The sequence below is a fragment of the Callionymus lyra genome, unplaced genomic scaffold, assembly GCF_982586985.1.
Source record: "Callionymus lyra unplaced genomic scaffold, fCalLyr1.hap1.1 HAP1_SCAFFOLD_89, whole genome shotgun sequence".
In the NCBI taxonomy this organism is placed as follows: domain Eukaryota; kingdom Metazoa; phylum Chordata; class Actinopteri; order Syngnathiformes; family Callionymidae; genus Callionymus; species Callionymus lyra.
Genome location: NW_028258586.1, coordinates 127,501 through 144,984, shown reverse-complemented (window position 1 = coordinate 144,984; position 17,484 = coordinate 127,501). Strand labels below are relative to the sequence as shown.

Below are 17,484 nucleotides of genomic sequence, written 5' to 3'. Positions count from 1 at the left end.
AGACACTGCATAGACAGAAACTGCACAGACAGACACTGCACAGACAGAAACTGCACAGACAGAAACTGCATAGACAGACACTGCATAGACAGAAACTGCACAGACAGACACTGCATAGACAGAAACTGCACAGACAGAAACTGCACAGACAGAAACTGCATAGACAGACACTGCATAGACAGACATTGCACAAGAGGAATGAGAAGCACGTACGTTTATTTACAAACGTCAAAACACGAGGATACACAACAAGCATGAACAGCAACAACACACACATCTGTTCACTGTGTTTCTCCAGCAGCACAGTAAGTACTCTGGCCTTCTAGTTCCATCTCATTGTGTTTCTCCAGCAGCACAGTAAGTACTCTGGCCTTCTAGTTCCATCTCATTGTGTTTCTCCAGCAGCACAGTAAGTACTCTGGCCTTCTAGTTCCATCTCATTGTGTTTCTCCAGCAGCACAGTAAGTACTCTGGCCTTCTAGTTCCATCTCATTGTGTTTCTCCAGCAGCACAGTAAGTACTCTGGCCTTCTAGTTCCATCTCAGAGCTGTTGTCCAGGTCGATCTTGATCCTCTTAAAGTCCAGCCGATCCTCTGGTTCTTCACTCCAACATTTCAGCATCATTTGATGGAGAAACTTGGGGCATTTTGGTGGTGGAGGCATCCTGTAGCCACTGGTCACCTGCTGGTGTGTTTCCTGGTTACTGAACCCTGGAGTGAAACATCTTGATCTTCTCAATATTGTTTATTAACCTTTTACTCAAGATCTTCCTGATAAAACTCACCTGGGTAAGGAGTTCCTCCATAAGTGATGATCTCATAGAGCAAGATTCCAAAGGACCACACATCGGACTTGACGGAGAAGCGTCCGTGGCTGATGGCCTCGGGAGCAGACCACTTGTATGGAATCTTCCTCTCCTCCGTGACATAAACCGGCTCCTGAGGAGACACGTCTTACAAAAGCACGTCTTCACTCGAGCGACATCTTACCTTGATGACTCGGGCCAGACCGAAGTCTGCCACCTTACAGATGAGATCTTCTCCCACCAGAACGTTTCTAGCTGCCAAATCTCTATGGATGCTGTTCTTCTCCTCCAGGTACGACATCCCATCAGCCACCTGGGCACCCATGTCAATGATGGACATAATATCCTGCTGTTGACCCTCGGGACCTGATGGAAGAATGGCGTTCTCAGAGTCTTGGCATCAAATCATTCCATCATGAAGAACCCTGTGAGGACCACATGACTTCTCTGATGAGCCACGAACCATCTCTTGGTTCTTCACAGAGAAAGGTCGGGAAATAAATAATAACACTATTTGTTAAAAAATAAACAATAACGAAATATAAGTCTCTCGTCAAAGAGTTAGAAAAAAAGTTAATTTTCATCTCAAACAATGTATGTAGAAAGAAAAACCCTCAAATAAGATAAGATAAGAAATAATCTTCACGTTATTCCACTGGTTAACTTGTCGCGTGAATCTTCGTTCAAGACATTTGACAAACTACGTGAAGAAGTTCAAGCCGTGAATCCTAGAGATCTCACTCCGGAGGAAGTGCAGGAGACTTCCTTTCTCCATGAGCTCCATGACGATGAAGAACGGCGGCGACTCCGTGCAGACGGCGAACAGAGAGATGAGGTGACGGTGGCGGAGATCCTTCAGCATCTGGACTTCTCTCTGAAACTCCTGGTTCACGTCCGAGTCTGAAGTGTGAAGAAAACAGGAAATAATATTTTATAATAATAATAATAAAATCAAGCCTCGTTTCAACCTTTCTATCTTCACCGTCTTTTTTAATCATATGAATCTCTTTCTTTCTCCTTCTGTTGAACTTCCTGCCTTTTGATAAACTTTTTCTTTTAATAACATGATATTAATGTCCTTTTGAGGCGTTTGAAATCTTGTTCAAATTCTAAAAGGCTCTACTGGCCAGCAGTGGGCAGTAGTTCCTAAACTTACTTGCACAAGACACAAAGAAAACAAGGAAGAACTTTGAGTTTGTTCTGCAGATTTCTCAACAGAGAGCGACAAATCCTTCAAAAGAGGTTGTGGATCCAGATGCTAATGTAGAAAAACGTTTTTTGAAATGCTGGAAACTGTTATCATTCACACATTTAAGGAGAATTAAATACCATTTTTGATGATTTTAATAGCCACGTTAATATGTTCTTTCCAGCGCCCCCTGTAGACGTCTGCGAAGAAGCCGCTGCCAAGCTTTTCTCCGACTGTGAACTCGTCTTTGGGAAGATCCCAGCGCTCGTCCGAGAAGCCCTCGTCGTCTCTGTGAGACTTTTTCTGAGGCCATAGAAAATAGCAACAAATCAGACCAAACAAGGTTTTCAAAGTGTCATGTCCAGAATCCGTGTCACGCGGTCTAGGATCCGTGTCATGTGGTCTAGAATCCGTGTCACGTGGTCTAGAATCCGTGTCACGTGGTCTAGAATCCGTGTCACGCGGTCAAGAATCCGTGTCACGTGGTCTAGAATCCGTGTCACGTGGTCTAGAATCCGTGTCACGTGGTCTAGAATCCGTGTCACATGGTCTAGAATCCGTGTCACGCGGTCAAGAATCCGTGTCACGTGGTCTAGAATCCGTGTCACGTGGTCTAGAATCCGTGTCACGTGGTCTAGAATCCGTGTCACGTGGTCTAGAATCCGTGTCACGCGGTCAAGAATCCGTGTCACGTGGTCTAGAATCCGTGTCACGTGGTCTGGAATCCGTGTCACGTGGTCTAGAATCCGTGTCACGTGGTCTAGAATCCGTGTCACGTGGTCTAGAATCCGTGTCACGTGGTCTAGAATCCGTGTCACGTGGTCTAGAATCCGTGTCACGCGGTCAAGAATCCGTGTCACGTGGTCTGGAATCCGTGTCACGTGGTCTAGAATCCGTGTCACGTGGTCTAGAATCCGTGTCACGTGGTCTAGAATCCGTGTCACGTGGTCTAGAATCAGTGTCACGTGGTCTAGAATCCGTGTCACGCGGTCTAGAATCAGTGTCACGTGGTCTAGAATCCGTGTCACGCGGTCTAGAATCAGTGTCACGTGGTCTAGAATCAGTGTCACGTGGTCTAGAATCCGTGTCACGTGGTCTAGAATCCGTGTCACGTGGTCTAGAATCCGTGTCACGCGGTCTAGAATCAGTGTCACGTGGTCTAGAATCCGTGTCATGCGGTCTAGAATCAGTGTCACGTGGTCTAGAATCCGTGTCACGTGGTCTAGAATCCGTGTCACGTGGTCTCACCCTCCTGCAGGGTCTCCTCAGCCTGCTGATGTTGCTGAGGTCGTTCTTGGAATAATGCTGCACCAGATCCATCAGGGAGTCAAACCGTTGATTTTGATTGACTTGGAATCGATCATCTGTTTGAATGATCTTGAAGTGCTTCACCTGACTGGTGGTCCTCACTGTGGACACATGATGGTTAATGACATGTTGGCGTCTCGACTCCTGACGTCTCAACAGAAGCTTCAGTACCTGAGAGAACTAATCCAATGTTGTCTTTATCACTGTGGCGAACAAGAAACGCTCCGTCCTCGTTTTCACTTCCCAGCAGGTGACTTTGGGCCTCGAAACGGTTCATGGTTCCAAAGAACCACCTGAAGGACGACAGAGACCAGAGTCAAGAGTCGCTTTCTCAGGTCAGACCAGGAAGAAAAGACCAGGAAGTGACGTTAGCAAGAAGCTACATTCATTAGCATCTCATCTGCGTTGTGTTGTTGTGTTACTGACTCCCACTAATGAACATGTGTTGTTGTGACACACTGCAGTGTAGTTGTGTTACTGACTCACACTAATGAACATGTGTTGTTGTGACACTGCAGTGTAGTTGTGTTACTGACTCACACTAATGAACATGTGTTGTTGTGACACTGCAGTGTAGTTGTGTTACTGACTCACACTAATGAACATGTGTTGTTGTGACACTGCAGTATAGTTGTGTTACTGACTCACACTAATGAACATGTGTTGTTGTGACACACTGCAGTGTAGTTGTGTTACTGACTCACACTAATGAACATGTGTTGTTGTGACACACTGCAGTGTAGTTGTGTTACTGACTCACACTAATGAACATGTGTTGTTGTGACACTGCAGTATAGTTGCGTTACTGACTCCCACTAATGAACATGTGTTGTTGTGACACACTGCAGTGTAGTTGTGTTACTGACTCACACTAATGAACATGTGTTGTTCTGACACTGCAGTGTAGTTGTGTTACTGACTCCCACTAATGAACATGTGTTGTTGTGACACTGCAGTGTAGTTGTGTTACTGACTCACACTAATGAACATGTGTTGTTGTGACACACTGCAGTGTAGTTGTGTTACTGACTCACACTAATGAACATGTGTTGTTGTGACACACTGCAGTGTAGTTGTGTTACTGACTCACACTAATGAACATGTGTTGTTGTGACACTGCAGTGTAGTTGTGTTACTGACTCACACTAATGAACATGTGTTGTTGTGACACTGCAGTGTAGTTGTGTTACTGACTCACACTAATGAACATGTGTTGTTGTGACACTGCAGTATAGTTGTGTTACTGACTCACACTAATGAACATGTGTTGTTGTGACACTGCAGTATAGTTGTGTTACTGACTCACACTAATGAACATGTGTTGTTGTGACACACTGCAGTGTAGTTGTGTTACTGACTCACACTAATGAACATGTGTTTTTGTGACACACTGCAGTGTAGTTGTGTTACTGACTCACACTAATGAACATGTGTTGTTGTGACACTGGAGTATAGTTGTGTTACTGACTCACACTAATGAACATGTGTTGTTGTGACACACTGCAGTGTAGTTGTGTTACTGACTCACACTAATGAACATGTGTTGTTGTGACACACTGCAGTGTAGTTGTGTTACTGACTCACACTAATGAACATGTGTTGTTGTGACAATGCAGTATAGTTGTGTTACTGACTCACACTAATGAACATGTGTTGTTGTGACACACTGCAGTGTAGTTGTGTTACTGACTCACACTAATGAACATGTGTTGTTGTGACACACTGCAGTATAGTTGTGTTACTGACTCACACTAATGAACATGTGTTGTTGTGACACACTGCAGTGTAGTTGTGTTACTGACTCACACTAATGAACATGTGTTGTTTTGACACACTGCAGTGTAGTTGTGTTACTGACTCACACTAATGAACATGTGTTGTTGTGACACTGCAGTGTAGTTGTGTTACTGACTCACACTAATGAACATGTGTTGTTGTGACACTGCAGTGTAGTTGTGTTACTGACTCACACTAATGAACATGTGTTGTTGTGACACTGCAGTATAGTTGTGTTACTGACTCACACTAATGAACATGTGTTGTTGTGACACACTGCAGTGTAGTTGTGTTACTGACTCACACTAATGAACATGTGTTGTTGTGACACACTGCAGTGTAGTTGTGTTACTGACTCACACTAATGAACATGTGTTGTTGTGACACACTGCAGTGTAGTTGTGTTACTGACTCACACTAATGAACATGTGTTGTTGTGACACTGGAGTATAGTTGCGTTACTGACTCACACTAATGAACATGTGTTGTTGTGACACACTGCAGTGTAGTTGTGTTACTGACTCTCACTAATGAACATGTGTTGTTGTGACACACTGCAGTGTAGTTGTGTTACTGACTCACACTAATGAACATGTGTTGTTGTGACACTGCAGTATAGTTGGGTTACTGACTCACACTAATGAACATGTGTTGTTGTGACACTGCAGTGTAGTTGTGTTACTGACTCACACTAATGAACATGTGTTGTTGTGACACACTGCAGTGTAGTTGTGTTACTGACTCACACTAATGAACATGTGTTGTTGTGACACTGCAGTATAGTTGGGTTACTGACTCACACTAATGAACATGTGTTGTTGTGACACTGCAGTGTAGTTGTGTTACTGACTCACACTAATGAACATGTGTTGTTGTGACACACTGCAGTGTAGTTGTGTTACTGACTCACACTAATGAACATGTGTTGTTGTGACACACTGCAGTATAGTTGTGTTACTGACTCACACTAATGAACATGTGTTGTTGTGACACACTGCAGTGTAGTTGTGTTACTGACTCACACTAATGAACATGTGTTGTTTTGACACACTGCAGTGTAGTTGTGTTACTGACTCACACTAATGAACATGTGTTGTTGTGACACTGCAGTGTAGTTGTGTTACTGACTCACACTAATGAACATGTGTTGTTGTGACACTGCAGTGTAGTTGTGTTACTGACTCACACTAATGAACATGTGTTGTTGTGACACTGCAGTATAGTTGTGTTACTGACTCACACTAATGAACATGTGTTGTTGTGACACACTGCAGTGTAGTTGTGTTACTGACTCACACTAATGAACATGTGTTGTTGTGACACACTGCAGTGTAGTTGTGTTACTGACTCACACTAATGAACATGTGTTGTTGTGACACACTGCAGTGTAGTTGTGTTACTGACTCACACTAATGAACATGTGTTGTTGTGACACTGGAGTATAGTTGCGTTACTGACTCACACTAATGAACATGTGTTGTTGTGACACACTGCAGTGTAGTTGTGTTACTGACTCTCACTAATGAACATGTGTTGTTGTGACACACTGCAGTGTAGTTGTGTTACTGACTCACACTAATGAACATGTGTTGTTGTGACACTGCAGTATAGTTGGGTTACTGACTCACACTAATGAACATGTGTTGTTGTGACACTGCAGTGTAGTTGTGTTACTGACTCACACTAATGAACATGTGTTGTTGTGACACACTGCAGTATAGTTGTGTTACTGACTCACACTAATGAACATGTGTTGTTGTGACACACTGCAGTGTAGTTGTGTTACTGACTCACACTAATGAACATGTGTTGTTGTTAAACAACCACCACAACTGTTGTCAACTGTTGTGGTGCAGAACGAACACACTGTTGTCAACTGTTGTGGTGCAGAACGAACACACTGTTGTCAACTGTTGTGGTGCAGAACGAACACACTGTTGTCAACTGTTGTGGTGCAGAACGAACACACTGTTGTCAACTGTTGTGGTGCAGAACGAACACACTGTTGTCAACTGTTGTGGTGCAGAACGAACACACTGTTGACAACTGTTGTGGTGCAGAACGAACACACTGTTGTCAACTGTTGTGGTGCAGAACGAACACACTGTTGTCAACTGTTGTGGTGCAGAACGAACACACTGTTGTCAACTGTTGTGGTGCAGAACGAACACACTGTTGTCAACTGTTGTGGTGCAGAACGAACACACTGTTGTCAACTGTTGTGGTGCAGAACGAACACACTGTTGACAACTGTTGTGGTGTAGAACGAACACACTGTTGTCAACTGTTGTGGTGCAGAACGAACACACTGTTGTCAACTGTTGTGGTGCAGAACGAACACACTGTTGACAACTGTTGCGGTGCAGAACGAACACACTGTTGTCAACTGTTGTGGTGCAGAACGAACACACTGTTGTCAACTGTTGTGGTGCAGAACGAACACACTGTTGTGGTGCAGAACGAACACACTGTTGTCAACTGTTGTGGTGCAGAACGAACACACTGTTGACAACTGTTGTGGTGTAGAACGAACACACTGTTGTCAACTGTAGTGGTGCAGAACGAACACACTGTTGTCAACTGTTGTGGTGCAGAACGAACACACTGTTGTCAACTGTTGTGGTGCAGAACGAACACACTGTTGACAACTGTTGTGGTGCAGAACGAACACACTGTTGACAACTGTTGTGGTGCAGAACGAACACACTGTTGTCAACTGTTGTGGTGCAGAACGAACACACTGTTGTCAACTGTTGTGGTGCAGAACGAACACACTGTTGTCAACTGTTGTGGTGCAGAACGAACACACTGTTGTCAACTGTTGTGGTGCAGAACGAACACACTGTTGTCAACTGTTGTGGTGCAGAACGAACACACTGTTGACAACTGTTGTGGTGCAGAACGAACACACTGTTGTCAACTGTTGTGGTGCAGAACGAACACACTGTTGTCAACTGTTGTGGTGCAGAACGAACACACTGTTGTCAACTGTTGTGGTGCAGAACGAACACACTGTTGTCAACTGTTGTGGTGCAGAACGAACACACTGTTGTCAACTGTTGTGGTGCAGAACGAACACACTGTTGTCAACTGTTGTGGTGCAGAACGAACACACTGTTGTCAACTGTTGTGGTGCAGAACGAACACACTGTTGTCAACTGTTGTGGTGCAGAACGAACACACTGTTGTCAACTGTTGTGGTGCAGAACGAACACACTGTTGTCAACTGTTGTGGTGCAGAACGAACACACTGTTGTCAACTGTTGTGGTGCAGAACGAACACACTGTTGTCAACTGTTGTGGTGCAGAACGAACACACTGTTGACAACTGTTGTGGTGCAGAACGAACACACTGCAGAACTTAAGATGCTACAACAAAACTCTCTCATGCTTAACATGAACGTTTTACTGTTTGTTGGCGACTCATGAATTATTTATTAATAGGTGTTTTATATGTTTTTATGTAATTATTTCAGTATCTTTACATTCATTCATAGTTGTTTGGATGGTTGTGTTGACAAAATAATTTCTCCTCCAGGGATCGATCAATAATCAATAGTTTTCTCTCCACAGGTTCTGGTCCACATGACTCCTCACGTCTTACAACTCATTTAACTTCAGTGTCTTTGAGGAACAACACAGAACTACATACATGACACCTTTACAGTTACTTTTGGGGCAGAAACCTTTCCAGAGTCAGACTCAAGACTCGTGTTGAATGAAGAAAACAATCCAAGTTAAGCTGGACTTATTTATTTTGATTCAAATAAATCGTCAATAAAGATTCCACATATTTTATCTCATTTCACGAACCTTCTGTTCAGATTAACATGAACTCACGGCTTCATTTCCAGGGTCTCCTCTCTCTCCAGGTAGCTGCCGGGAACTAGTCCGGTTCCGAGAACTTTTCCGTTTCCGTCCATCTTCCTGGCGGTCCACCATCCTCCCTCCTGGACCAGAACACACAGCAAGTCTCCCTCGTCGACCGTCAGCTCCTCGGGGTGTCTGGCCTGGAACCTCCAGACCGCCCGGAACATGTCGCTGTCGCGGGTCTTCTCCGGACCAGGATCCACGGCAGGGCGTCCATGAGCAGGATCCTCTCGGTTCTTGTCCGAGTCAAAGATCCTGCTCCACAGCGAGCCCAGACACGGACAGGTGTTCCTGAGACGCTGCTCCATGAAGGGCGGACAGGAAGCGACGCTCACCTGAGCGTCAGGTGTTGGAAAAATGTCCGGAGCCTCACGAGTCACCAGGACTTCCTCAATTGGACCAAACCCAGAAGAAACTCCCTCAAATATTGTCGATGACATAAACTCCGAGGTTCGATGTTTATATTTCAATATAAAGTTAAACACGTTAAACTTACTTTTCTGTCAGACAAGTTATTCAAAGAATGTTAAAAACAACTTTATCTCTAAACATCTAAACATCTATTCTACATATATACACACGTCATGAAATCAGTTTCTATTTTGACACAAGTTTGAGACAAAACTTTCCTGAATCTGGTATTTTAATGGTTTGAGTTAAAGATCTACACCAGGAGTCCAACTGGTCCAGAGAAGGTGGTTCAGGATTTAGTTCCAACCAGTCAGGTGTCAGAAGACAGTCATCGATTAATGTCAGTCAGGTGTTTGTTTAAGCGACACCTGACTGGTTAACTCAGGTGTGCTTGACTGGTTGGAACTAAAACCTGAACCACCTTCTCTGGACCAGTTTGACTGCTGGTCTACAATATTAACCCATTATTGCCTGAATATATAGTGAGAACTTAAGGACTTGTTTAAAAGAAGAAGCTCCTGCACGTCCAGATCTTTGATTCTCTGTTTGGATAAAAACAAAGTCTACACTTGAAAAGTCATTTCATTGAAGTATAAACAGTAACATTTCAACAGAACTTTACTTTCACACACGAGTTCAAGTATTTCTTCTTCTCCACGATGTAAACTGAGGCACTCTAGTGGTGATCGCTTGACACTGCAGGTGATCTTCAGGGTCATGAGGATTAAAGTGAACAAATGAAAATGAACGACAAGAACAACAGATTTTCTCTTCTTCCTCCACTTCAAGACCTTTCTTTTGATGAACAACATGTTGAGTTTTCACAGAAAAGTTTGTCATTTTTATTTCAGAAGCTGTTGTTGAAGAGTAAAAAAAAAGTTCCTGTTTCCATGACAACAGTTCGTGACACAGTTTCAAGTTCAACTTATTGTTTCGTCGCATGAAGACGAGCCTCGATCACCGACTGATGTTTACTGCAGCTTTGAGACGAGAACTTCATTATTGCACGTGACCACCTCGGACCTCACTCTCTCACTCTCTCACTCTTCTCACCCTCTCTCTCACTCTTCTCACCCTCTCTCACACTCTTCTCACCCTCTCTCTCACACTCTTCTCACCCTCTCTCTCACACTCACTCTCCCACTCTTCTCACACTCACTCTCTCACCCTTCTCACCCTCTCTCGCACACTCACTCACTCTCTCTCTCACACTCTCTCACATTTCTCACCCTTCTCACTCTCACACACTCCCTCTCTCTCTAACTCTTCTCACCCTCTCTCTCTCACACTCTCTCTCTCTTCTCATCCCCTCTCTCTCTCTCTCTCTCACTCACTCTCTTCTCACCCTCTCCCTCTCTCTCTCACACACACTCACTCTCACTGTTCTCACCCTCTCTCTCGCACACTCACTCACTCTCTCTCTCACACTCTCTCACATTTCTCACCCTTCTCACTCTCACACACTCCCTCTCTCTCTAACTCTTCTCACCCTCTCTCTCTCTCTTCTCATCCCCTCTCTCTCTCTCTCTCACTCACTCTCTTCTCACCCTCTCCCTCTCTCTCTCACACACACTCACTCTCACTCTTCTCACCCTCTCTCACCCTCTCTCTCTCTCTCTCTCTCCCTCTCTCCCTCTCTCTCTCACTCTCTCTCTCACGTGTAGAAGAAGAACCAGGAAGATCAGCTTGTGAACTTCTTGTTTGGCAGGTTAGTTCAGTCTGTGATTCTTCTTCATCTGAGTCTCCAGCTGCTGAAGGTCAACCACAGCAGACGTCCATCAGGTCATCCGAGCCTCAGAGCTTCACACCTCGATGGTCTTGAAGTAGATCCTGGCGTAGATGGAGTCCAGCTGGCTGTGCAGGGCGTGGAAGGAGGGTCTCTTGGAGGGCTCGGCCGCCCAGCAGTCCATCATGATGCGGAAGATGTTCTGCGGACACCGTGTTGGACACGGGAGACGAAACCCAGAAGACAGCAGGTCCAGAACTTCCTTGTTGCTTTTACCTGAAGACACAACAAGATCTGCTGGCGTTTACTCTCACAAGCACCGTTGCAGTGCATTATGGGCACTTTAAGTATTGGCAGCGATAGAAATGAATCACTTCAGTCGTTCATTCATGGACTGTAAGGGTCACCTTTGTCTCCCTCCCTCTCTGTGAACTCAGCTGCATGTACTTTAGTCTTTGAAGACGTCGAAGCTTGTAGTTTGTTACCGTGAGATTCAAGTTCGTCAAGAGGTGGAACTTTAGAGAGTTTTGCTGGATCAGCACGATTTACATCCTTACGCAGCTCTTTTACTGTCAACATCTCAGGACATAGATTTAAGAAGGTTGTGCGGCGAGTGTGTGTTAGTGTGTGTTAGTGTGTGTTAGTGTGTGTGCACATGTTTGTGCATAAACACACATTTCTCTGAGCTTTTAGAGGAAAAGTCCGTTAGAAAATCTAAAATAATCTCAATTGTAATTGAAAAGGACGTTTGCTTGATGCCATCTTGAAATGACTTCAAGTTTAATAAAGTGATTTATTTTATTTTGAACTGATTTGTAAAATAAAACCTTGGAATGTTTCACTTCTTCCATTCCTTCCTAGAACCTGATGAGACGTTCATTGACCCACATGTCTAAGAACACAGTGATCTGTTGACATCATGAGGTAAAACACTGAAGAACATCCAAACACAAGATGAAGTAAAACACGACTCGCCTTCATAAGGCATCTTTCCGCGGGACATCATCTCATAGAGCAGGACCCCGAACGACCAGACGTCTGACTTGACTGAAAACTTTTGGTAAATGGCCGCCTCCGGCGCCGTCCACCGGACCGGGATCTTGGTGCTCCGGCTGGCGGTGTAGACGCTGTCCTGGAGGAGCAGGAGCAGGTTAAAGGTCACACCAGGACACGTCCTTCAGCCTCACCTTGATGATCCGAGCCAGGCCGAAGTCGGCCACTTTGCAAACCAGATCGTCTCCCACTAAGATGTTCCTGGCGGCCAGGTCCCTGTGGACGATGTTCCTGTCCTCCAAGTAGGCCATTCCTTCTGCCACCTGACTGCCCATGTAGATGAGATGCGCTGAGGTCAGCACTTGACCCTCAGCAGCTTCAGACAGAGCACACGGTCAGAACACTATCACGATCCTGCAGACACCAGTATTTGTTTATCCCTTATTTTCTCACATCGTTTGAATCCCACACAGTAACTGGAAACTTTTTCTCTTTGTTTGCCGTGTTTTTAAAACCACGTCAATCCTTGGCAGAGGTATGCGTGCGTCGGTGCTTCTCTAGGTTCAATTAAATATGTATATAATATATAATATAAAAGATAAACTTTCTAAAAACATGTTATTCAAGTGTAATTCAACCTCAGGCAGGAGCCAATCACAGCAGACTTCACTGGTCACTTATGCAACGTGAGCTCAGCTGGAGATTAAATCTTGTTGACCATAACCACACCCACTCTGCTGTGATTGGTCAAGCATGGAGGTTTGTCACGGCATGTCATCAATGGTCTCCACCTCCAAGGGCCTCGTTGTATAAACAAAGCGTGATTACAACAGGAGGAGTGAAGCCATCATTCCGTCATAATGGACTCTCGTAACCTCTCGTTCGTCCAGATTTCAAAGCCATTTTATAAAGTAATAAGTTTAAAACATGGTCCTGATGATTATATTCGCTGATCTATGAAATACTTGATCTCGATCAGTTTTCACAACCACGACAAACGGTGATTCTTCAATCAAGAAGTCAAATAAACACAGAGTAACGTGGCGTGTATTTATATTTATTTATCTTCCTCTAGATAAAGTCGTGTCTGCTGAATAACTAGGAAACTTAAAATGCTTTGAATTGATAAACACTAAATAAAAACCAGCAGCTGTCAATCACAGGCTGGATTATTTCAAGAATGTCACGACGACGGAGGCACGTCTTGGATCATGAGTCTTAACGGTGAGCAAATCTTCCCGTTGAAACGCTGCACATTCCTCAGCCAGATTTGAATTCCTGATTTAGATTTAGCTTCAAAACAAACCTTTTATTTCCAAGTGGATCCAGAATCAACTCATTTATGTGGTTTTATTTCTTTGATCATTGGTGTCTCATTGAAACAGGGAAGAAAACACATGTATTTGAAGAATGTTGCGACTCACATGCGAGGTACGACTTCAGACTTCCTTTGCTCATGAGCTCTGTGACGATGTAGACCGGCTCTCCTCTGGAGCACATGGCCAGAAGCTGGATCAGTTTGGGATGATGGAGACTCTTCAGCGCCTGAACCTCCTTCACAAACTCGTCCTGCTTCGTGTCCTCTGAACAACAAACAGTTCTCAGAGTGAATTCAATTCCATTTTAGTTCAAGTGTGTCATCATAACACAACTCAAAACACTGGACAGTTGAACTGAGATGCAGCAACTTAACAATGAGTGTCACAGTGTGACAGTAGAAATACTTTTAAAAGAAACCTGGAGCAGAACTAGACTCATGGATGGAGAGAAGAGTGAGGGAGGATACAGTGAGAGAAAAGAAGAGAGAAGAGTGAGGGAGGATACAGTGAGAGAAAAGAAGAGAGAAGAGTGAGGGAGGATACAGTGAGAGAAAAGAAGAGACGAGTGAGGGAGGATACAGTGAGAGAAAAGAAGAGAGAAGACTGAGGGAGGATACAGTGAGAGAAAAGAAGAGAAGAGTGAGGGAGGATACAGTGAGAGAAAAGAAGAGAGAAGACTGAGGGAGGATACAGTGAGAGAAAAGAAGAGAGAAGATTGAGGGAGGATACAGTGAGAGAAAAGAAGAGAAGAGTGAGGATACAGTGAGAGAAAAGAAGAGAAGAGTGAGGGAGGATACAGTGAGAGAAAAGAAGAGAGAAGAGTGAGGGAGGATACAGTGAGAGAAAAGAAGAGAGAAGACTGAGGGAGGATACAGTGAGAGAAAAGAAGAGAAGAGTGAGGGAGGATACAGTGAGAGAAAAGAAGAGAGAAGACTGAGGGAGGATACAGTGAGAGAAAAGAAGAGAGAAGATTGAGGGAGGATACAGTGAGAGAAAAGAAGAGAAGAGTGAGGATACAGTGAGAGAAAAGAAGAGAAGAGTGAGGGAGGATACAGTGAGAGAAAAGAAGAGAGAAGAGTGAGGGAGGATACAGTGAGAGAAAAGAAGAGAGAAGACTGAGGGAGGAAACAGTGAGAGAAAAGAAGAGAAGAGTGAGGGAGGATACAGTGAGAGAAAAGAAGAGAAGACTGAGGGAGGATACAGTGAGAGAAAAGAAGAGAGAAGACTGAGGGAGGATACAGTGAGAGAAAAGAAGAGAAGAGTGAGGGAGGATACAGTGAGAGAAAAGAAGAGAGAAGAGTGAGGGAGGATACAGTGAGAGAAAAGAAGAGAAGAGTGAGGGAGGATACAGTGAGAGAAAAGAAGAGAAGAATGAGGGAGGATACAGTGAGAGAAAAGAAGAGAAGAGTGAGGGAGGATACAGTGAGAGAAAAGAAGAGAGAAGAGTGAGGGAGGATACAGTGAGAGAAAAGAAGAGAAGAGTGAGGGAGGATACAGTGAGAGAAAAGAAGAGAAGAGTGAGGGAGGATACAGTGAGAGAAAAGAAGAGAAGACTTGTCTTCATAAGTTTGTTCCAAAATTATGTTTTGAGTCGTTTATAGAGAAATAGTTTGATCCAGACGTTAGATGATTGACACCAAACATCAGATACTTCAGACCAGAGTCTGCAGGACTGAAGACACTTTCATCTGGAGGACACCAGGACACACCAGGAGACACCAGGACACACCAGGACACACCAGGAGACACCAGGACACACCAGGACACACCAGGACACACCAGGAGACACCAGGACACACCAGGAGACACCAGGACACACCAGGAGACACCAGGAGACACCAGGACACACCAGGAGACACCAGGAGACACCAGGAGACACCAGGACACACCAGGACACACCAGGAGACACCAGGACACACCAGGACACACCAGGAGACACCAGGACACACCAGGACACACCAGGAGACACCAGGAGACACCAGGAGACACCAGGAGACACCAGGACACACCAGGAGACACCAGGACACACCAGGAGACACCATGACACACCAGGACACACCAGGACACACCAGGACACACCAGGAGACACCAGGACACACCAGGACACACCAGGACACACCAGGACACACCAGGAGACACCAGGACACACCAGGACACACCAGGAGACACCAGGACACACCAGGACACACCAGGACACACCAGGAGACACCAGGAGACACCAGGAGACACCAGGACACACCAGGAGACACACCAGGACACACCAGGACACACCAGGAGACACCAGGACACACCAGGACACACCAGGACACACCAGGAGACACCAGGACACACCAGGAGACACCAGGACACACCAGGAGACACCAGGACACACCAGGAGACACCAGGAGACACCAGGACACACCAGGAGACACCAGGACACACCAGGACACACCAGGAGACACCATGACACACAAGGACACACCAGGACACACCAGGAGACACCAGGACACACCAGGAGACACCAGGACACACCAGGAGACACACCAGGAGACACACCAGGAGACACCATGACACACCAGGAGACACCAGGAGACACCAGGAGACACCAGGAGACACACCAGGAGACACCATGACACACCAGGACACACCAGGACACACCAGGACACACCATGACACACCAGGACACACCAGGACACACCAGGAAACATCTGTGTTTGATGATCTACTGACTCCTTTAAGAAACATCTGTGTTTGATGATCTACTGACTCCTTTAAGAAACATCTGTGTTTGATGATCTACTGACTCCTTTAAGAAACATCTGTGTTTGATGATCTACTGACTCCTTTAAGAAACATCTGTGTTTGATGATCTACTGACTCCTTCAAGAAACATCTGTGTTTGATGATCTACTGACTCCTTTAAGAAACATGTGTGTTTGATGATCTACTGACTCCTTCAAGAAACATGTGTGTTTGATGATCTACTGACTCCTTCAAGAAACATCTGTGTTTGATGATCTACTGACTCCTTCAAGAAACATCTGTGTTTGATGATCTACTGACTCCTTTAAGAAACATCTGTGTTTGATGATCTACTGACTCCTTCAAGAAACATCTGTGTTTGATGATCTACTGACTCCTTCAAGAAACATGTGTGTTTGATGATCTACTGACTCCTTCAAGAAACATCTGTGTTTGATGATCTACTGACTCCTTCAAGAAACATCTGTGTTTGATGATCTACTGACTCCTTCAAGAAACATGTGTGTTTGATGATCTACTGACTCCTTCAAGAAACATCTGTGTTTGATGATCTACTGACTCCTTCAAGAAACATCTGTGTTTGATGATCTACTGACTCCTTCAAGAAACATCTGTGTTTGATGATCTACTGACTCCTTCAAGAAACATCTGTGTTTGATGATCTACTGACTCCTTCAAGAAACATCTGTGTTTGATGATCTACTGACTCCTTCAAGAAACATGTGTGTTTGATGATCTACTGACTCCTTCAAGAAACATCTGTGTTTGATGATCTACTGACTCCTTCAAGAAACATCTGTGTTTGATGATCTACTGACTCCTTCAAGAAACATCTGTGTTTGATGATCTACTGACTCCTTCAAGAAACATCTGTGTTTGATGATCTACTGACTCCTTCAAGAAACATCTGTGTTTGATGATCTACTGACTCCTTCAAGAAACATCTGTGTTTGATGATCTACTGACTCCTTTAAGAAACATCTGTGTTTGATGATCTACTGACTCCTTTAAGAAACATGTGTGTTTGATGATCTACTGACTCCTTCAAGAAACATCTGTGTTTGATGATCTACTGACTCCTTCAAGAAACATGTGTGTTTGATGATCTACTGACTCCTTCAAGAAACATCTGTGTTTGATGATCTACTGACTCCTTCAAGAAACATCTGTGTTTGATGATCTACTGACTCCTTTAAGAAACATCTGTGTTTGATGATCTACTGACTCCTTCAAGAAACATCTGTGTTTGATGATCTACTGACTCCTTCAAGAAACATGTGTGTTTGATGATCTACTGACTCCTTCAAGAAACATGTGTGTTTGATGATCTACTGACTCCTTCAAG

The 17,484-nt window shown here is 44.5% G+C and overlaps 2 protein-coding genes across 5 annotated transcripts in view; both read right to left on the bottom strand.

Annotated features, from left to right (window-relative positions):
* Positions 1 to 199: 199 nt before the first annotated feature.
* On the bottom strand, positions 200 to 9,283 carry ptk6b (PTK6 protein tyrosine kinase 6b). Its single transcript, XM_087782564.1, has 8 exons — positions 8,919 to 9,283; positions 3,474 to 3,595; positions 3,243 to 3,403; positions 2,135 to 2,297; positions 1,547 to 1,705; positions 990 to 1,171; positions 785 to 938; positions 200 to 710 (listed from the first exon to the last, which is right to left on the bottom strand). The coding sequence occupies exons 1-8, from the start codon at positions 9,254 to 9,256 to the stop codon at positions 490 to 492; spliced, it is 1,500 nt and encodes a 499-aa protein (XP_087638690.1). The 5' UTR covers positions 9,257 to 9,283; the 3' UTR covers positions 200 to 489.
* Positions 9,284 to 10,187: 904 nt separating this feature from the next.
* srms (src-related kinase lacking C-terminal regulatory tyrosine and N-terminal myristylation sites) overlaps positions 10,188 to 17,484 on the bottom strand; it is a 14,993-nt gene continuing 7,696 nt past the window's right edge. For 2 of the 4 annotated variants that reach the window (XM_087782563.1, XM_087782561.1), the window contains 4 exons: positions 13,503 to 13,661; positions 12,273 to 12,454; positions 12,061 to 12,217; positions 10,188 to 11,361 (listed from right to left, as the gene is read on the bottom strand). In XM_087782563.1, the coding sequence (XP_087638689.1) occupies positions 11,162 to 11,361; positions 12,061 to 12,217; positions 12,273 to 12,454; positions 13,503 to 13,661 (698 nt within the window). In that variant the 3' untranslated portion in view covers positions 10,188 to 11,161. Of the gene's footprint in view, positions 11,362 to 12,053; positions 12,218 to 12,272; positions 12,455 to 13,502; positions 13,662 to 17,484 lie in introns of all 4 variants that reach the window. The other 2 variants (XR_015709952.1, XM_087782562.1) reach the window with 2 other exon arrangements.

Bases quoted from the DNA above. Each gene is read 5' to 3' on its own strand.
- ptk6b (XM_087782564.1), bottom strand. From the start codon at position 9,256: ATGGAGCAGCGTCTCAGGAACACCTGTCCGTGTCTGGGCTCGCTGTGG. The intron at 3,404-3,473 runs GTACTGAAGCTT...ATGTGTCCACAG, and splicing joins CATTGGATTAGTTCTCTCAG to TGAGGACCACCAGTCAGGTG. The intron at 1,172-1,546 runs GTGAGATCTCTA...TTCTTCCATCAG, and splicing joins TCTCCTGCACTTCCTCCGGA to GTCCCGAGGGTCAACAGCAG.